The 21,813-nt window shown below is 38.2% G+C and overlaps 2 protein-coding genes across 9 annotated transcripts in view; one reads left to right on the forward strand and one right to left on the reverse strand.

The window, feature by feature from the left end:
• si:ch211-216l23.2 (uncharacterized protein LOC565061 homolog) lies at nucleotides 1-16,282 on the reverse strand. 2 transcript variants are annotated; one of them, XM_029278583.2, is made up of 10 exons: nucleotides 16,112-16,282; nucleotides 14,310-14,563; nucleotides 14,044-14,130; nucleotides 12,615-12,688; nucleotides 12,091-12,214; nucleotides 8,023-8,222; nucleotides 5,460-5,738; nucleotides 5,121-5,291; nucleotides 1,566-1,808; nucleotides 1-1,465 (listed from the first exon to the last, which is right to left on the reverse strand). In XM_029278583.2, the coding sequence occupies exons 1-10, from the start codon at nucleotides 16,280-16,282 to the stop codon at nucleotides 1,425-1,427; spliced, it is 1,644 nt and encodes a 547-aa protein (XP_029134416.1). In that variant the 3' UTR covers nucleotides 1-1,424. The 2 variants fall into 2 exon arrangements, with proteins under 2 accessions (XP_029134416.1, XP_020496158.2); XM_020640502.3 differs by having other exon boundaries at nucleotides 12,091-12,280.
• cnot1 (CCR4-NOT transcription complex, subunit 1) overlaps nucleotides 16,210-21,813 on the forward strand; it is a 25,445-nt gene continuing 19,841 nt past the window's right edge. For 4 of the 7 annotated variants that reach the window (XM_029278582.2, XM_020640509.3, XM_065956431.1 and 1 more), the window contains exons 1-5: nucleotides 16,210-16,347; nucleotides 17,919-18,216; nucleotides 18,334-18,441; nucleotides 20,834-20,932; nucleotides 21,298-21,366. In XM_029278582.2, coding sequence (XP_029134415.1) covers nucleotides 18,115-18,216; nucleotides 18,334-18,441; nucleotides 20,834-20,932; nucleotides 21,298-21,366 — 378 coding nt within the window. In that variant the 5' untranslated portion in view covers nucleotides 16,210-16,347; nucleotides 17,919-18,114. The remainder of the gene's footprint in view (nucleotides 16,348-17,918; nucleotides 18,217-18,333; nucleotides 18,442-20,833; nucleotides 20,933-21,297; nucleotides 21,367-21,813) is intronic. The other 3 variants (XM_020640510.3, XM_065956433.1, XM_065956432.1) reach the window with 2 other exon arrangements.

Raw genomic sequence — 21,813 nt, forward strand, 5'->3', positions numbered from 1 at the left:
TATACTTAAATGAATATCACTTTATTATGGTTAATTCTCTCTTTTACAATACAAATAATATTGAAACGCTCATCAGACCAAAACAAAACAAAACATTTACAGTCCTTTTTTTTTTTTTTTAAACAAACGCAAGCCCCCCCTCCTAATACTTGATAAAAATGAACACTGCTGGACATCCAAGAAAACGTATCCACAGTGCCAAGTTGTTCAACTATCCACTATTACAATATGTATTTACATATATTTAAAAAAGAAAGAAAGGATTGGGAACAGGATTTCAACAATATCTACAAAACAGAAAGAAAAGGTTGAGATGTTTTAGAGATGGATTATTCCCACAGATTTTTCTATCACTTTTTAGTTTGTAATCTGTGATAAATTATAACTCAATGGTTCCAAGTAAATGTGAAAAGAAACATGTTGATGTCACTTTTGAAAATATTTCTTTAGAGGATCTTCGACCAGAGCGACACACACAGAAACAGGTAATGCACACTGTGAGGGCTTGTTGATTTACAGTGACAGAGATTCTCATCAGTGAATCGCTGCCCTATCTCCCCTCTTCCTTGCACATTTGTCACATACAGTATCGCAAATTACTTTTACCAACGAGACCAGGATATTTTACAGCTCCCAACAATGAAGTCATAAAAACAATCAACAGCACACAGCCAGAAACAGTACAGTGCAGAATTTAAATATTCAATATTGAAGTGTTTCCCTGAACTAAAAGAAAAGAGAGTGATTGAGATTTCCTCATAAAATGTCAATACAGCTCCCCCTACCTTTAAGTGTAGTGGTGTAGTGTAGCTTTCCTTTATGTTCTGCTGTAACAAAGATCCTGAATGAATTATGGTCTAATTATATAAACTGATTTTCTAATCCTAGCATTAAAAGTTGCCTCGTTGCTTTGGTACAAAAATAAGTTTTCTTTAATGTTTATGATGGTTCATATTTTGTGTTACTTCTCTGTTTAAACAATATCTGCCATGTCACATTAAATAATGATGTTGGAACTTTTTTGTTTTTAATTTGCTGTATAAATTCTATCAGGGTCCTCTGAGATCTTCTTAAAAACTTGAGCACCTTTTAACACTGTAGAGAGGATCGTCCTGACACTCTGACCACACCAACGTTCTCTGGATTGAGAGGAATATGAACAAGCTTGACACAGGGACACTGGGAAAGACACTTAATATTATCAGTCATAACTCCATGAAATCCTCCACTGATCCATCCACAATCAAATGATTCATATCTGGCTTTTACTACCATGGTTATCATCTAACTGACCGTGGTTTACTACAGTCATCCAACTCAGGGGCGTTTGAGTCGTCTGATGTTATCTTCAGAAGATGCTGGTAGGTCAAGCCTGCTTGTGTGTTACAGTGTGTGCTTTAGTGTTTGTGGATGATTCTCGTTTCTCAGTGACGGGAGCTTGGTCTTGGAAGAGAGTGAGGGGCACCTGATCCAGGAGAGAGAATATAACATTATTAGGTGAAACATGTTATTTGTGGATAATAAACAGCATTTATCTTTATCTTTAAAAAACATAAACAACCCACCTGGAGAAGCAAGAAGTGGAGGACGGGAAGCTTTTAAAATAGGTGGGCCTCTGATCCCATGAGGACCCCTAGGACCTGGATGGTATGGGGGACCGTGGTGGAGTAGGGGCCCACGAGGCCCTAGGGGGCCGCTATAGGGACTGTGTGAAGACAGAAGGCCCCGTGAAGCTGGGGGCCCCAATGAGGGACCGGATTGTCGTTGCAAGGACAGTAGCGGAGGGGGTTTGGTTTTGGGATAAGAACCTGAAAAGAGAAAATAAAAATCAGACACTTTCATTCATTTGAGGTGTAGATGTCTTGTTAGTATGACTTCTCATGTGTTTATTTTAGCTTTGTGGATTTATTTCTTCCTTAAAGGAAGAATGTGTGACTTTTGATCCAGTAGATGTAGCCCTTGAGCGGGTAGGACCCTGAATTACTCCCGCTACATTGGTGGTGGTGTATGAATGGGATTAGTTACTTCTGATGGTCTCACTACACAGCAGTCTATACCATCAGTGTGTGAATGTGTAGGTGTGACATGCTGTGTTAAAACACTTTGAGTAGTCAGAAGACTAGAAAAGCGCTCTACAAGCTAAAGTCAATTTACCATTTGCCCTTGAGCATCAGCATGAAATCAAAACAAACAGCTATTTCTGGCGACACCACCACACTGAATCCTCCACTCTCCTACAGCGACACAACCCTCTCCCCTTGCCGAGCATAAAGGAGTTATCCAATTGGAACCTGATTGGAACGATCCATAATTAAGTGGAAGACAAAATTGTCCTTGGCCGTTCTGAATATCCACAGTTCAGTATGCAGTATGGAGTTTCAGTGTACTGAACTTTCATGGTCATTCAGTCAGCATTTTTTGGGTCCACCTCAGTATACTGAACATTTCAGTATGGATACTAACTTCCGGGTTTCATGCAGTATGGATCGGATGCGTGCTTTCAGGAAATTAATTGTATTTTACCACCCACAATGCTGTGCGAAATTAAATGTAGATTGTCACGTCACGTCCGCCTCTAAATCAAAACAAACGAACGTGGATTAATTTAATCAATTTTTAATCTAGAGTTAAAGTCCCGTCTGAAATCACTACTTTAAATTAACAACAGAAAATAAAACAAATGTCTGCATTATTATAAACCTTTCCCCCTCTATTTAAATAATCATTTCACATTTTAAATGCGTCTTTATTTGTTTATTTTACTTTATATTCCGTATCTTACTGTCTTTCATTTGTACTTTTCTTTATGTACTGTATGTGATTTAGTTATTTAATCTGCCTTTTACTTGATTTACATTGTGATATTGTTTTTTTTGTTTACCTGACTGTATATGTGCATTACTCTTCCTGAATAAAGCTAAACAAAAAAACAAAAAACAAAAAATGGGTGAATGCGGCTGGTTCGGGAAACGTAAATGACGTCACTTCCATACTGAATGAATCAGATGAAGTAGGAACAAATATCTGCCAACTGTGCGCGCATACTGAATAGTAGGTACTAAACAGTAAACAGCACAGATAGTACGCACTGCCTACTGACTACTGACAGAATGAGTAGGTACTAGGCAATTCGGATACAGCCCTTATCTCGAGCTGCATTGTTGTGTTAGCATGCTAATGGTCACGCTCTTTAGTTTGCTCGTAGCTTGACATTGCATGAATATTTACACAGGATGAATGATCTAGAAACGCTTACGAGACATTGATATAAGCAGTGAGTACAGTAAGTTATTCTTCTTTTCTCTAGTCCCTCAGTTAAACAACTTTTATACACGAGGGGAGGAGTCAGCCGTCCGCTTTTCAATGTAAACATGATGTAAATACGGCTCAGACAACATCACAGATGGCAGGACTCGAGTCACACATCTCACTCATTGTAGACAGTCATGACTCAGAGAGTTATTGTCAGAGGATTTCTGCTATATTTATGTGTAAAATGTAGCACATCCTACCTTTAAGCTGTGTAACTCTGTAAGCTGTGTGTGTGTGTGTGAGAAGCCTTACAGCATCAGATCTATATTTAGACAGGAGCATGTTAGGAGCTATAAGGAAGTATGCTTTGCTGAGGCTGAAGAAATGTATATTGCTGACATTAAAGGTAATGCCCTTCTCCAGCCCATTAGAAGTGTAAAGGTTATTTTAAAGCACATTTAAACAAATCTGAAGCTGACTGCATGTGACGTTAACTGTTTTGTGCAACTTGAGGTAGTGGTGGGCAATATAACGATCTTAGATCGTGAAGGATTTTAACATGCTGATGATCTGCCAAAGCAGGGAGATCGTAGAACCGGGTTTATGTGTTTATTCTATCATGCTGCAGTTTATGCTCCGACACCCCCTCCTGTTTTGCTCCGCTGCAGTGAAAACGAAAACGAAACTTAAAAGTAAAGTCTGCAAAAACAACTCCACCAGGTGTCACAGAATGAACACATTCTGTATTATGTTTGATTATATATAAACTAAACTAAAGTTAGTCCAATGATGTCATAGGAACTCTGCAGGGCTAAATAGAACAGAAACACAAGAACTTGAAGTCTACATGTTTTTAAATGAATGGATAACTGCGTGAAAATGTTCCTGATGAACATAAAAAGAGGACACATAACTAAATCATCGTTTCAAATGGGTGAGGAAAACCTTCAAATTGTTCATAAATATTGATCACATTTCTGTTGCTAAAGATGTTCTGGGTGAGACCTCCTACAAAGATGTTTTTCAAATAGATTAAACTTGTCTGCACAGTTTTTGTGCATTTAAAAACATTGTACAGGGAAATAAGTTTGGTTGAACTGGTCAGTAACTTACAAATTTGTCTAAAGATCAGTATGAAGGAAATTGTGATAAAATCGTGATTTTGCAAAAAAAAAAAATCTTGATATGATATTTTTCCCATATCGCCCACCTCTAACTTGAGGTGATAATAGTTTGTTACCAACATTTTTATTTATTGATTTCTACTGACTCGTTGTTGCAGCCCTAAAACAGAATAAAACTGTACCTATTTGAAGACTACCAATCAGCCGTCCCGTGGTCACAGACTCCAGGTGGAGCGCACACGTCACATACAGACATCAGGTAACTATCAGGTGAGTTACAATCTTCTTATTATAAAACTATGGTAGGTAAACAGATTCATCTCATTTTAAAATAGAACTATTTAATTGAAATAGTATTTATTAATTTTCCTTCTTTAAATCCGTCCCTAACAAACAATGTCTCATATGTCACTTAGTATTACCTTCCTCCAGTAATTTAAAGATCAGCTAAAGGTTTAACACAAACTGGATCAAACCTGGTAAATCAGATTTTTTTTTTAAATATATTTTTTCCATCAATTACTGAAGGGACCAACTATTGGATGGTAAAAAATTAAATTGCAGGAACAAATCAACAATGTAATGTGAGAGGGATATCTCATGGGCAATACAAGCATAGGAGCAATGAAATTAACTTCATGATATTTTGGGGGGAATGGATGCCAGGTCTATGACAACTACAACTTCGACCTTTTTAAGATTCTAAAGGACCTTTAAGCAGTCCAGTAAAGTCTGCAGTCTTACCTGGGGAGGGCAGAAGGGGAGATGGTGAAGTTGAGGAGTGGTCCATCATTGACCCTCCTGCTCCGCCTGAGGACATGGGTTGAGGGGGCCCAGGCGGAGTAGGCAGCAAAGGAGGAGGTTTCCCCAGACCTGGAGGTAACATATTACCCCTCTGCCCCTCAGTGTTGGAGGCTGGAAAGAAACAAGATTTAAATGAAAACAAGAGAGACAAGAAAAGAGAGACGAGGTAATATCCAAAGAGACGGAGAGAGCAGATAAGAAATTCAAGGTGTCATTTTTAAATTCTGACAGAAAACTAGTTTGACACTTCTAGGTACTACAGTACAATCCATGTCCTACCTTGTACATGCTCCTGCCTGCACCGCACGTACTCTGAGATGGTTTCCAGCTCCTCGGGGTAGAGGTGCACCCCCTCAGCTAACAGCAAGAGGAGAGGACGTGTTTCAGAGGGAACAGTGTGCCGCTCGAGCTTTTCTCTCTCCAGGAAGTCATCGAGCAGCTGTGAGGCCTGCGCTGCCAGGTCTGAGGGGTCTTTTTTGGGGCGCTCTTTGACCAGTCCGCGACTGTACTCGGCTGCTACAAAGTCCATGGCCTGGTCTTTGGGCATGTTGCGATGGACTGGGGGGGAAATAGGAATATTAATGCTGAAGAGTAAAGGAATGGATTAGAAGAGATGAGGACCCATGGAACAAAGCAGAACATCCATTGGTTTGCAACTATAACTCCCTAAATGATTTTGTTTTAATGTGACGTTGGGTTCAACACAGTCTGCTGATAATTTGGTTCTTTGGGAAGTAGTTCTTTTAAATAGTAATTTTAATGAGAATTGTGATTTGTTGAATGGGGAATGTAATTTGATGTGCATTCATCAGTTACTTTCACTTTTGTTCTTTAATCTTTTTGGATATGGTTTCACTGATTGGTTAGATGTGGATTCTACATTAGATGCCAGTGTACTATTAATACATCTTATAATTCTATATATTTAATTTTCTGGTTTGAACAATGATTCATATATCACATTTTTCTTTAAGGACCAAGCATTTTGAGTTTGAAGATTTGTTGAGTAGATCAGCCTTTAATGAGTAAGAATGATTTCTTGTTGTTGTTTGGACTTCTACAGAGCACTATCATCATGAAACACTTGGATTACCTTTGCAGTTTGTGTTGAGCAGGTTGGTTGGTGCATTGAATGCTTTCTAAATAGCATCAGTGTTGGTGGGTCAACTAAATCACACAGGGTGCTCATGCAAACTCAGTGACATATTTTACAAAATAAAGAAATAATGTATTTAGTATATCTGCTTGTTCTTTCTTTAGTTTTTCATCAATTCATGTAGATAGCTGCATTGATATTTGAAGTTTAAATTACATATAAATTCAGACTTATTGAATTGGCTTTAGAGGAATAGTTTCACAGCAGGGAGTCCACTCTCATATCCATCAGATAATATGAGCTACAACAAGCAGCTAGTTTAACCGGATGAAGACTGTACGATTACAGAAAGATTTAGACCCTATTTTTTAATTTGAATTTCAGCCTTATCGTGCATAGTCAGTCGTGCAGTGTACACTGAAGCGTGACGGACGATCCTAATCAGCTGTTCCAAACCGGTCGGGTGATTTCTGGCACGTTTGATATTTTGGTCTTTCGACTGTGCACACTTCCATAGTGAGAGAAGAGCCATTAACCAATTCCCTTATTTCAGGACATTGTCTCCTGATTGTGTCGGCACTAAACGTGACAGACAGTGTCCGAAATCCCCATAGCAACAGCATGCATGGCTGTTTAATGTGTCTTCCCCCTCCAATCATTACAGAAACATTGGCAGGACATTTCTGTCTTCCAGCTGAAGTCCAGCAATTTTTTTTAGCTTTACAGATTCCGACTGAGATCATATTTATCAGACAGAGATACGAGAATGTTGTCCATCCTTTTGGCAACCAAAATGGGAAACTATTCCTTTTAAGTACCTTTATTTCTACTTTTGGGCTTCATTCAGTTTCTTAAGGTTGTAGGCTTATGTATGGTCAAAGTGTGTTGCCTTCTGTTTATTTCTCACATGGTAAGATGCAGTTTTGGTAAGTTGCTTTGAATACGAGCATCAGCTAAAAGTTAGATGATCTGCAAACGTATGTAAGTTGAATATTGTGTTTATATGAAGGTGTTTTGATATCTATAAATGTTAAGAAAAGTTGAGTGAAGAGTTGATGTTTGTGTGTTTCTGTGAGAATGTTTTTGTGGCTTTTTTATGTGTATTTGGTTTAAAGCAACAATATGTCGCTTCCCCCTCTTTTAAACAGTAGATTCAAACGACGATTTCATAGCACAATAACTTTCAACAGGGAAAATGACGTCTCTCCAATGTCTACAGCGCGAGAAATATGATGGCTTTGTACGATTTTATGCAATGACTGAGACTGTGAGAAAGTGTATATTCCTGCAGATATTATTCATAACACATTGCGACTTCACGATTGTATTGTTATCCGTGCCATCATTGTCTCATGTTTAGCAGATTTTCGGGTGCCAAAAATTCATATAACCCAAGTTCTGTCTGAGGTTTGCACACAAATAAATCTGTCTTACACCTAAAATGTGTCTATTTCCCTGTGGATCTACAAGTTCACTTTAAAAATGTGGAACCTTAGCTTCTCGTAACATCTACTTGATTGCACGCTGTCTAAGAGGGGTAGGCGTAACTGCACTGTCTTTGCATCAGTGCAGTTGCACTCAGAGACCTTCAGTGGGCGCCGAAGCGTACCAAAAATAATTCCTACATATTGTTGCTTTAACTTTTACAAAGATCGGCAAGAAGTTGAATCTCAATTTCAAAAGAAAATGAGGGTTGTGACTGAGTTGGTTTGGCTACGTTTGAAGGAATGTGGGATAGGGACTTACTTTTGAGGGATTCTGAGAATATGATAACAGTGCAGGAGGACAGAGCTATGTTTGTCTGCTCCACCAGAATACATAACGGGGAGCCTTCTGCTCGGACATCCTGCAGGGCCCGGGTCAGGCCTGATTCCGCCTGAAGGTAGAGCATTTCCACTGACAGGCCGCGCTCCTGCAAGCACTGGCTTAGCGATTTGGGGTAATCCCTTTGAGAGGAAGAGAAACACTTTGTTAAGTTAGCATTTCTTTATTAAGTTGTTCAGCTGAGAGGACCAGAGGGTTATTTCTTGATTTAAAGTGTTCTTACCAACAAAAAGTAAACACAAACTTAGTGTAGTGAATAATGTATCTATGGAGATTTGAATATTGTGTGTTTGGACAAAATAAAGCATTCATTTGTTTTTGAATGTGTCTTTGGTGTATTTGGTGTTACGGGTATACTGTGGTGAAAAAAGGAGGTTGTTGAGTGGATTCATTAGAAGTGGTCCTTCTGTCAAAGGAAAGACTATCATCAAAGACTTGAAACTTGATGTGGCAGCAATCGACTTCTCCCACAGTGAAACCGATTCAACATTAGAATTAAAGGTCACAAAGCATCCAAGCTACCTACAGCTGCCAATACCACCTCTAAATCTTACTGTGTTCATTAATAGAATAACGATTCACTGATGCACTCCTGACTATACTAAAATTACTACTTTGTCTGTGGTATTGGATCATGTCTGTTGGTCAATAGCTAATTTATTCCAGATAAATCAAAGCTGTCCAAATAAAATACAACTAACACTATATTATATAAACACCTCTAACACTTTTACGATGTATCCTATAAGAACTTCATTTTTGATATTCCAGTGAATAAAGCTCATTGACATACACTATATGTATTATTTTTTTTAAATAAGAGTAAAACTTTAGGATCTTAATCAGTTTATGACTCTAACAAAATCAAACAATTTTGTAGATTTGCTCATTGTCAGCTTATGGCAGACACTCTTAGAGCCTTTGTGTAATAATAAGGATCAAAACAGTGATAGTGTCAGTACTTTCAAAGTAAGTGTAATAGTCTAAAATTATAATTGCAGGCAGATAATGCTGACATTATGGCACAACCTACCAGTCAGTATTTGTGTATAATTATGGTGTGTTCACTATTTCATTGATGAACCATGTTGTAGTGACTTTAAACACTTATATTTTTTTAACCGCTTGTCACCAAATGTGAGGACAAACAGAAGATCAATTTGATGTTTTTTTTTTATTCAGGAGCTCAGTACAGCAACCACTGCTGAAGATGTTTTTTCTTTATGTCATTTCATGAAGTCAAGCTTGTGTTGAGAGAATGTGGTTTGGAGTCACATTTGATATGTACTGCAAAGTGAAAACATGTTATTAAATGGCATTTATATCAGAATGTATTTGAAAAACTTTGTCAAAATGGTGTTTTTATGCAGTACTATTGGTTATCAGTTTGTACTGGTGCTCTTAAATGGTAACATTGGCAGCATTGAAATGTGTGTTATGTTTTTATGATAAGTCGGTGCTGTACAAAATGCATGAAGTGGCTCCCGTGTTTGTGGAACTGGTTTTTATCAGTCACTTTGTCTGAAGAGGACACCAGAGGGGTGTTCTGTGGAGGAAGCCTGACATACCAAGGCTTACTTCAAGCAAGCTGGCTGGACAAAGCCTGGAGCCTGAGTGAAAACATGCATCAGTTTTTAGGTATCACAAACAACTTTCTCTGACAACTAAGGCATTCTGCCTCAGGCTCTGTGCGTTCTGACAGAAAAGGCGGCGTTTGACACATACATAGATGCCCCAAAAGGAACCATCACTGTTTGGCTGTTTGCTGGCTGTTTGAAGAAACCAAAATGAATGCATAAAAAGCTCTCAGTGCTTCCTTTTCAGACAGCATCGTGTGTTAACTACACACAGTACAACTCTTACACTTAAACAAGGATACACTTGATCTCAGCAGTGCAGACAGGAAAAACAATTAAGTTTGATACTTTTAATATATGAAAAAAGATGGAAACTAACTTTAGTAGTTGGCAAAGTTATGGTCAAACTAATTATTGTATCTGTGATAAATACTAATCAAGAATTTAAACGTAATCCTGCATCCTTACACGATGTGCCCTCTTTGTTCTTTTACAAATCGTCTGCTGAAGCATGAATGTTACCTGAAGCAGATAGGCTCCAGTGATGCAATGCATCAGATGTGTACTACTGTACCTGCATTTCTTGTTCGTGACTTTAAAATTACGGTTCAAAACTTTTCCATTCATGTATCTCAGCTGAAGATCTCTACTGGCTGTGGAGAACATCTTCAGGTAATAATAAAAGAAAGGACAGCAATTTTCAGAATATCAGGCGTAACTCAAAATGAATCTGTTCCTTATCAGGTAAGCCGTGCAGAGCAAGTAACCATGACGATCTACCCAGGTTAAAAGAGCATCTTCTTCAGGTTCGACAGACCTGACTTGCCCTCTACTCTCACTTTGTGGTCCACTACCAAATGAGGTGACAATTGCAGACTATAAAGACTTTTAAAGACGTTTGAGGACAGTGAAATGAGTCACACTTAATGCTGTCAGTGGTACTGAAAAAAGGCTGTACCTGTCAGAACGTAAACATCATTCAACACAACAGAAGGTAACAACAGACATATCCTGTAACCCATCCAAAGAATAACCTGGGCATTGTCTATCAAGATGATTTACCACCTCCATGTCATCCCTCTACATACATGAGGAACACAAGCAGTACACACACACACACACACACACACACACACACACACACACACACACACACACACACACACACACACACACACACACACACACACACACACACACACACACACACACACACACACACACACACACACACACACACACACACACACACACACACACACACACACACACACACACACACACACACACACACACACACACACACACACACACACACACACACACACACACACACACCAGCTTGTTGCCCTATACTGTTTCATTGGTAAGATCCTAAGCCTCCATCCCATGTCATATTGGTTAGTGATGTCATGTTCCATCCAAAGCATGAAAAGATTAAATGTACCATGAGGGGGCGAAAGGCTGGGTCCAGTAGATGTGGTTTCCATTCATATCCTATTTCACTTCTGTTACTGGGATAATGAATTGGAATGATGCATAGCACTCTTTATGATTGTGTGGTTCAATATGTGCAGCAGATGGCTTTCTATTTTCTACATTATACAGTGATAAGTACTGTTCAAGTGGAAAACCCAATGATTTTGCAAGGTATAAAATGAGTTATAGCTGGTTTGATTTCTGATTGTGACGATGTTGTCGTCTACAGGATAAATCCAGATAATTGATTATTTCTTGATCGATTTTGACTTCTGAAGTACAATACACTGTTCCTAAGTGAATGCTTAAGGAAGAACTTGACGTATTTCCTTAAGTCACCTTGAAATCCTCAGTGGAATAGTAGTTACCAGGATGCGAGCAAAACTAAGTAATCATGCAACAAATTGTCGCTCTCAATGCAAGTCACCAACTAATCTTTTAGGCAGTTGTCATAACAGGCAGAACCTGTACCAGTCAGCGGTGGTACCTTTGCACAATAGCTTGTTTGATAATGTTAGCATGGGTCCCTGCCAAGATGTTTTGGATTTTACTGTTCATTGTTATGCATCAGAATAAAGGGTGGGTCACCTTGTGTGTAGGAGAATCAACACAAACCTTATGTGTTGATACCTTTCCAGCTGTGTTGCAATACTAGAAACAACAACATGAGATGTTCGCCACTCTTTACAGCAAGCACATGCATTGAAGCAAGAGCTCGAAGTGCTAAAAGTCCCAATCCAAAAATAACAGCGGAGAAACATGAGGATCAGGGTCAGCAACACGGTAGTCTTTTCTGCTTGAGTTTTTGACATAACTAAAAACAATGAGGGCTGACATAACTGAGTGAGTTTCACTACAGAAGTTGAATGACACTAAAGACAATCAAATCACCTCCCTCCGGTTTGTCCTTTTTTTTTTTTTTTTTAATACTCACAGGCACTGGTTGGTTACAGAGAGGACCACGCAGTCCGCCGGCTTCCTTTCCTCCTGAACTTGTCTGTAGAATTTCTGATACAGTGCTTTGCGGCGGTCTGCTGGAGTGCAGCTGTCCGCCTTGGCTGGGGTTGTGTGGATGGTGGAAGCGTTGGAGGAGAATGAAGAGAAGGGTGAAGGGAAAGTGGAGGCAGTAGGGGATAAAGAGAGAATGGAAGGTAAGTTGCGGGTGTAGATAAAAGGTCAGATATTTCCCCTATTAATTTAAAATCAACATCAGCAATTTTAAACGTCTAACATATGTTCTGTTTACTGCAATGGTGTTATTTAAAAGTGTAAACTAAAGGGGGCAGTAGTATGTAGTTATGGAAGGAATGCAGGCTATGGATTTGACACCCACTGATTTTAATATTTAGAATTTTAACATGTAAATAAAAGAAACAAAGTGTTGTCTTGGTGTGGAAGGTTTCTGAATGGTGCAAACTTTGCAAACTTTTGTGATCAAAGTAAAAGCACAAGGCTCACCAACTGGCTGATGCTTGTAGCTCTCATACTTCACATTTGCACTGTAGCTTTGTATTTGATCCAGTTCTTCATAGCTGAAAGAAACAAGGGGAACAAGAACCCTTAAATTCAACAATTTAATGAGGGAAGCATTGCTAAGCATTACTGTCCACTTAGTTAATGAATGAGATGACTTGGCATGATTGAAGGTTTTACAGACTGAAACCAGAGCTCTGAGATTACAACACCATAGTTGGCATTCAACATGAAATTCATACATGCTCGGGTGAGGCTTGTTGACCTCATGAACCTGTCAACTGGCACATCAGGTACTGTGGCAAACACCCACATAAAACTTCTGTGTAGTCTGTAAGACTAGGCAGGGGAAAGGACTGAAAAAGTAGAGACTTTGTCCCATTTGATCTCTCTCTGAACTTTGGCAACAAATTGTAAATGGTTCTGCAAATTTAATGTAGAGGGATAACAACAAATCTGTAACAAACTACAGATTGGTGACAGGAAAAATATGCAATTACATTAAGATAATGTGGTGTTTTTATGTTATAGAAATATGACTGATTTGATCTGTCACAATAGAAGACCATTTAATTAGGTTACTTTGGTTCATTTTAATCAATCTAAACAACAATACTCTTAAAATGTACCTACCATCAGAAAACATGGCTACAGCTTCCACAGCAAGGTCAGTGGATTTTCCTCAGAGATACAAGTTTTGGGCAACGTAAGTTACATTCCAGTCACCTCTATACTGGGGTTGCAGCAGAAACACCTATGCATTGCTCCTTATTGATAAAAATGTAAATCTAACCTCTTGTTTATTTTGATCACAGCCTAGGCATTCTATTGACCTTAATCAGGTATAACAGGTTTACTAAAATGTTTGTTGGCTTACTTCCTACTACAACATTGTGTTGAATGCTGGTGAACACATTGCATGAAAGTGATGTTAACACAGTCAAAACACGTCCCTCTCTTGTGCCGTACATCATTGTTGAAGAGACAACGCATACACTTGCACATGAAAACACAAATATAAACAAATGCATACACTTAAAAAAACACAAGTGTTAAACACATACACAGTTAAGACCTTAACAGTCTTGTATACACAAACAGAAAAGACACCCACTGATCAGTCATTCATGAGCACCTGCAGACGATGGTTTATACTTTTACTGTTTGCAAATGTTTTAATATTAATCTGATCAACACTTGATGCTTTCGTAAAATCCTCTCTACGTTCATGCAAATAAAGAAAATGTATTAATAAGAGATATTAGACAAAAAGGAGGGCCTCTGCAGTTGTGAGGCGATGAAATGCCATAAACGTTGACTTTATTATTATTTACGTCACATGCATTAACTAGCACGCAAAGACACATTTTTGTCCATAATGTGTGTATTTTAGTTATGTGTTTTGGTTCGGTACCTTTCCAGGGCATCTTTGAGCTCTTCTGGTCTCTCCTCTCTGCTGGGGTAAGGCGCTGCTCTCCGAAACAGACGCATCTGTGGAGCACTGCAACACAGGATTGACTTTAAAAGGTGCTTCGTTGTTGTTTTTTAACATGTTTAACTATAACGGTAATGGGTAGAGAGGCTAGCGTGCTAAACACACTGCTTGTTGTCTGCTAAGCCTGCTAGCTATCGTGTTAGCTTTTAGATGCTAAACTACATACAGTCGACCACACGGCTTACCTTCCGTTGGGGTTAGCCTGTCGCCGGGCAGCAGCAGATGATTTAGCCCAAGACGACATTTCATCCGCGCAGCCACTTAACCGACAAACACCGCTGCTTTGCCTTTTAACCACAGGAGGGCAGAAACTGTATGCAGATATTACTCCACTGACTTGGAAATACAACTCTCCCGGGGAGAAGGAGGAGGAGGAGGAACATGGAGGAATTCTTCTTCTGGCAGCTGACCTGCCGGTTAGCGGGTGTTTTGCTGCCATCTAGTGGACCACAAAGGTAGCAAGTATAACAATCTCAACAACCTTTGAACCTCAAGATTCAAGATTTGTATTTGTCACATGCTCATACAGATGTGCAGTGAAATGTAACGACTGTTCCGCAAGGCCATGCAATAACACTCAAATTACTAATACACATATATACTATATGTAATATTAATATTACATTACATTATCAATCATATCAACATGCTATTTAAGCATCCGTGGAGACATACTTGAACCCCACCAATATCGGTTTTTGTACCCCAAATATAAAGCCGAAGAACAGAAGTCCAGCACAATAAGCATACACATTGATATGTGTGGAAAAAAAGGGGAAATTATGCTTTAATGTTGGTTTCTGGGTTCAAATTTAAATGTATACAAAAAACCTCAACCTAGTTCAATATTCACTTTAAGGATGTGCATCTACCAAATGCAATCCAGATTTGGGATGCTATAAACCCACAATTTAATTTTGTTTAATCTAATTACACTGGAATGGTTACAAGTAACATTACACAGGGTTACAGTTAAATGGGCCTGACTCAGTTAAAACTGCTCAAGGCCTACAGCAGATTCCTGTTCTGCAGCACATAAAAACAAAGATGACATCAGACAAAAGACCCAACCAACATCAGACTTAACAGCAAGCAACACAGACAATCATTAATTAGTTAAATCAGTTAATTAATGATTTTGTTGTAATTTTCCAGTTAAGTGTCAAAAAGGATTGGGCAACAATGTGTTCTTTCAGTGTGTAACCTTTGCTTATAATGAGAAAGGATTATTCCTACTACATAAACAGAGTTTGCCCATATGGTCGTTTTTGTGAATAATGCAAGAATCTGAAACTTGTCTTTGGATTCAGTTTTGTCATTGATCCCAACATTAGCCTCTGAGGATTCAAATGCACTAGAGTGGGAAAATGATTTTGTCAGCACCAATCCAGAGGACCATCCAGACAATGAATTTGAAGGGTTTATCAATCCTGTACTAGACACTCTGTCTGAGGATTCCTTGGACTGCGGCCTCAAGGTGGAGAACCAGGACAGATAGTGTTTAGCACCAAAGGAGATGTTTGTGGTGTCGTCTTCATCTTAACAATCATTAGCTTTTTATGACATGGAATATTACTAATTTGCTTTTCATTTCTGTGATAAGAGACTGAAGATGTGTGGCAATTTTTTATCAAATACAAATTTGAGTGCCTTTTTTTTTTACTTGGGGACCATCATATGCATTGTAACTTAACCCAATCAGTTATTATCCTTTGATGAAGCAAATCATTTGGTAAGTTATAATAACTATATAACAAGTTGTTCTTTTTCATTTCTAATCAAGATAATTTCCTCTCTATTTGACCTATGGTATCCTTAAGCCCCAATAAATAGCCACTGTGCAGTGCTCAACCACATTTTTGACGCAAGTGCCTTGATCATAGAAAAAAAAAAGTTTTGTCATTGATCCGTTTTTTCTTTGACCTCGTAACAAAGGGACTTACTTAGAAGAAACAAATAGGTTGATTAAATACAGTTCAGATCTCACCTGAGTGAAAGGCAGCCTGCACACGCCAGGTGTCAGCAGGCGAGCACCTTTCGTTTGTGTCGCGCGGACAGGCTCACGCACTCGTCTCAAACCGTGAGCGCGCCGCGGTGGTGACAGTCGCCATTTTATTTTGAAAATCAAACTGAACTGGAGGCATAGAGATTCTTCCATTTCGTCAAGTTTGTTGTGAGAAAACCAGAAGGGATGAACACCTGAATTACTTTCTTGGAAGTACGGTGAGATTTAAAATGGTTTTGGTAAACTACCCTTTGCAATATAGTTAATATAACGCGCAAGAAACGGTATTTGCACGGAGTCTGAGCGTTAGCCTCAAGCGCGGTGCGGTCTATTTACTGGAATACAGCTGTCATAATACCCACACCAAAAGACTAACTATTCCTTTATTTATAACCGGAGGAATCCCGTTTAACTTAACAAGAACACGTGTCGCTAGACACACAATTTGTATTCCATCAATGTAACGGTAACTAATCTCTTCAAGAACTAGCAATTTGAAAACGCGTTCATGTGATTCCATAGATAACTCCGTGCCACCGAGCTAACGCTAACAAGGTTAGTGCTAACGCTAGCTCACACGATCGAGAAAATACTCGGCCTAGGAGCTCGCAAGTAGGCAATTTACGGCCGTTTTATGGACGTAATGATCGGCAAGATACTTAAAATACTTATTTGAAGTACTAAATTTAGTAAACAAAAGTGCAATTTGACTTAGTCTATTCATACACTGCAGCTTGAAACAGGCTCATGTTGCTAATGTTAGCTTCACGTTAATGCTAATTCAGTAGCATTAGCCCGTTAGCCTACAGGGACAGTTACTGACATTACTCAAAGGTAAACGGTAGATGTTAACCACAGTTACCGGGTTAATGAGTGAAGTACAGTTTAAATAACGCCACGTGGTATGAGAATATTTGACTTTGAAGAGTTAACAGTGATTGTAAACGCTGAATGAATCCAGTTAAAATATTGTCTCGCGTCTTAAACTTCCCCCACCACCAAGTGTTTATCACCGTCATGGTGATGGTTAGCTAACGGCGCTACGTTGTCTACGTTAAAACACGAGAAGGGGACCAAATTTGGTTCGAAATAATCACTTACTTATCACATATCTTTATCATTTCTGATAACATTGTTATCCCGCTACCGTACAGTTAGTTAGCACTCGGACTGTGAAGAGTTGCTAACGCTAACATTAGCCTGCTCTTTGTTTTACGGTCTCTAAATGTCTCTTTTTACAAGATTATTCGCTGGGTGCTCTTAATGCTACGTAAAGTGTTATTTGTTGATGAAGTTAGTTTTATTTGTTTTCTATTGTAAACGTTGGAGTTTGCTTTGTCTTTGAATAACATAAATAGCTTTGCATTTGTGTGCCACTTGATAGGATACGATCGAGGCCTAGTGCAAACTACTGGCACGCCAACTTTATATAATAACTTCACAGTGTTAAGATAGAGTACTAAACCTCATCACATATTGAGTGCACATTGGGATCTTATTAGCAGTTACATGTACAGACACCGAATCAAACTATTTATTTCACTGCACCTTTTAGGTCTGTTATTCTTGTAGGCCTTAAGCCAGTCACAATATTTCTGTTGTCAATGGATTGCATGTGTTCTGTAAAATTACTGAACTCAATGTTTAGCGTATTTCATAAAGATACACACTTTTTAGTTGATTGAATGAATTGATTTTATAATTGTAACTACATTTCTGTCTTTTGTTTTCTTGTATAACAAATTAAATGATTTGGAAATAATTATGAACTTTTGTCCTTTAATTACAGATGCTGATCTTGATTTTAAACTGAAGGACCCTACTGAGCACCAGTAGCCCCCGACTGGATAACTAATTTGGAAGCCCAACATATTAAGCACCTTTTGGGGGGGGGGGAGCAGAAGTAACCTATCACTGAAGTGACTAAAGGGGAATAATGGTGATTTTGCGCCGTGCTCGGCCGCCTGCTTCCGCCCCAACCAGCAATGAATCTTGACTCGCTCTCGCTGGCTTTGTCTCAAATCAGCTATCTGGTGGACAATTTAACAAAGAAAAATTACCGAGCCAGCCAGCAAGAAATACAGCATGTAAGTGGTTACATAGACATCAAATAAACTCTTAAAATCAGTCAAAAAGTTATGCAGAGTGTCTTCCAATGTATCCTTTGATCTGTGTGGTCTGATGATTTCTGTGTGCTCTCCTAGATTGTAAATCGTCACGGCCCTGAGGCAGACAGGCATCTACTACGCTGTCTCTTCTCCCATGTGGATTTCAGTGGCGATGGTAAAAGCAGTGGCAAGGACTTTCACCAGGTAATTTTTGATCAAAAACATGTTGAACTGTAGGTTTATTTAAGTTAACTATTAATGTCTTTACAACAACTGAACATAATTTGGCCTGCTCTTTCTAGAAGTTATCTTCACTGAGCTTTTTACAAGTTTTCCATTTATCAGGGTAAGGACAAAGCAAGGCAGCAGAAAACTCATGAAAACATTCTAGTACATATACAAGTATGGCTTACCGGAAAACAACAGTTAAGCTCTAGATATTAACTGGTATTAAACAGGTTTTTGTTGCAGTCAACAACTTTTTTCTGTTATCACATGCCCTTGGTTAACAACACAGCAGTCTGCTGTAGTTAATATGAACTGGGGAGATACAGTAAGAAAATATTCAGTGTACATATATAGTGTATCGTCCAAACAAGACAGGACCTGTAGGTCAATTCCTCAGTTGATAAAAGTGTAATTTTTTTTCATAACTATTTCTCTAAATTAATAACTTAGACTTTACGGTAAAACTGTTTTACATTGATTTAACTGCAGCACTGGAAGGAACCGTTAAAAAAATCTGCCATAAACATTTACCAGGAAGTCATTTAGTCTGATAAGAACTATGTTCCACTACAATAAACCAGAAGTGTTAGTTTCACATCTCCTCTTTACATGTGTGAAATGTTCACTGACTATGGAATGAGACATTTAATGGACTTCTAAAAATAATAAAAATAATGTCTTATCAAATTAAATGGTAAGATTTACTCATTAACATTTGTTACTCTCATTGTATCTCCACATAAATGACATTTTCTATCATTTAACATTCCGAAATATTACATTTTTAAGTTATATGATTATAGGTTATAATTTAATCTGAAAAACATCCCAGGCCATAACAAGGGACTTACAACAATCTATGCCTAGATGGTAAAACCGCCCTCCCTTACTACCACTTCTGTAGGCCTGCAAGAAATTTTTCAATTTGCTAATAAAATATGTATGTAGAAACTAGAAGTCTGCGTTTGTGATACTTTGCGAGTGTCTGCAAAAGTTTTTTTTTTTTTTTTTTTTTTAGTTTTTCCCCTTAGGTGACACATTTTCCTCTCATTTTGTGACAAAGTATTGGGGTAACAGTGAGTACAATGAAGTCTCTACATTTGGACATTTACTCCTTGATTTCCTGAGCCCTGATAATGGTGCATGACAAATTTCTACATTTACTAAAACATAGTCAAGTAAAGAAAAAAAAAAAGGCAGTTCATTAAAGTTGTACGATTGTATAGAAGAACACGACTTGCAAAGGCCAGCTGATTCAATTTTTGGAAGTTGTCAGTGTTAGAGCTGGACTAATCAGACAGGCTTTTCTCTCTGACACAGGCCTAGTGTTTAAACCAAACAGAGATTGTCCTTTTAAACACAGGGTGCACACAACTATGTTCTCTGCTCTGCAATGCATGTACCACTTTGGATACTGATCATTTAGAGTTCATCACAATAACATTTAGTGCAGTTTATTGTATGCCAACTCCACAAGTCTTATCATCATAGTTTACCGTGATGCCAAATGTTTTCTTCCCTTACTTGAAAATGTTTCTGAAACTGCAACATTTGGAGACATGTATTTTCTAAACGTTATCTCTTAACTTAATATACAATGGTATTCACACATTTTCCCATCACTGCTTAGAAATAATTTTTTATTAAATATTGAAGTGGGAAAAAGCTAAACTTACCAAGTGCAGTTACTTTCATTATAATTTGTAATACGGGAAAAGCCCTGTGTAAAAGTTAGGGAACCCTGTCTAGCTAGTACTTTTGGAGTCGTCCTTTGGCAATTTGTTGCTTTCCAAAAGTTTCATGCAGTCAGCAAATAGTCTTTTAAGTTTGGCTTCTGAATTTCAATCCTCCTGGCAGAACACCTCAAGCTTAGAGGTAGTCTGGGAAAACAAAGACTTGGGACTTTGGTAGCCCTTATAAAACCTTCATCTTTCCTTGTGTTTCTTCAGAGTTTTTTTTAAAGAGTGAGATGGATGATTATTTTTCCAACCAATTTCCACTTAAATACTCTTCCATTTTTGTTGTGTCGCCATTGCTTCACAGCCACCAAGCATGTGTTCATGCGTAACAGAGATAATGCCAAAGAGTTCCCAGACTTTTTGTACATGGAGTTTTTTTTCCTACAATTTCTTTGTAAAATACCCTGAAGAGAATATGTAAGCTTTATTTTAAAGGATATATGTACCTGGGTTGCCAAATTTTTGCCCCACATTCTAAATTGGTAGATTTTTTTATGTAGAAATTCAAATTAAGCTAATGATTAATTTTGATAGTTATTGTAAACTTGCAGTCATATCTTGTTCTTCATCTGCCTCTGTTTTCTTTTCTCTCTTTTTCTCGGTACATTTTGCTTGTCAACTTGCCTAAGACACAGTTTTTGATCCAGGAGTGTGTGTCGCTGATATCCAAGCCAAACTTTATCTCTACTCTGTGTTACGCCGTTGACAATCCCCTGCATTACCAGAAGGTAAGGAGTAGGTTCCATAATTTCTAAAGTATCCTTAATGTATGACAGCCTTCATTGATAGAATAATTATTTGTACTAAGAGCAAACAAGAAATATAGGTGCAAAGCACACCCAGAGTAATTGGTTGCAAAAAGCAAAATACAAATACCTTTTAATGTGACAACTCTACAGCATTGCAATGGCTTTCAGTAGACGTATCCTACACCTTTTCGGCCATGGTTTATTTTTTTTATTGTTCGTGTATGTTCTATGCTTTGTGGTTATGGACCGAAATAAATATTTACTACTACATAATAAGTGTGCAGGCATTGTTCAAAACATATTTTAGTTTTATGCAGGTGTCTAACTTTTACACTGTCTTTCAGAGTTTGAAGCCATCGGCCCATCTTTTCACTCAACTGAGTAAAGTTCTAAAACTCAGCAAGGTCCAAGAGGTAAGCCTATTATACAATGTGTTTAGGTAATTAACAATAGCAAACAATTTACCTGGGGGATTATACTACAAGGCAAGTTCAACATACCCAGGTCCCAGGGTATTTTTTGGATATCAGCTTCACAAACCCTAACCAATTAGATCCCGTGAAACAGTCATACAAAGCTGGTTATCAACCTTGTAAGTTAACCCAGAATTTCTTTGAGTGCATTCACTTGAATGGAGTAGTGTTGGCTTCATATTACCTATCACGTTTATGAATAAGTCTGCCACCATCAGATCGTCATATTTTACAAACTCAGAGCGAACTCTGAGATGGTAAAAATGTGAAGATTTTACAAACTTAGTCAGTAGTTTTTTCCTAAAAAAAAAAAAATGAAATATAGACTCGTACAAAATAAATGGTGTTCAGTCTTCACTTATGGGCCTACATACATATGAGGTGGAG

This window comes from Labrus bergylta, chromosome 7, assembly GCF_963930695.1.
Source record: "Labrus bergylta chromosome 7, fLabBer1.1, whole genome shotgun sequence".
Classification (NCBI taxonomy): domain Eukaryota; kingdom Metazoa; phylum Chordata; class Actinopteri; order Labriformes; family Labridae; genus Labrus; species Labrus bergylta.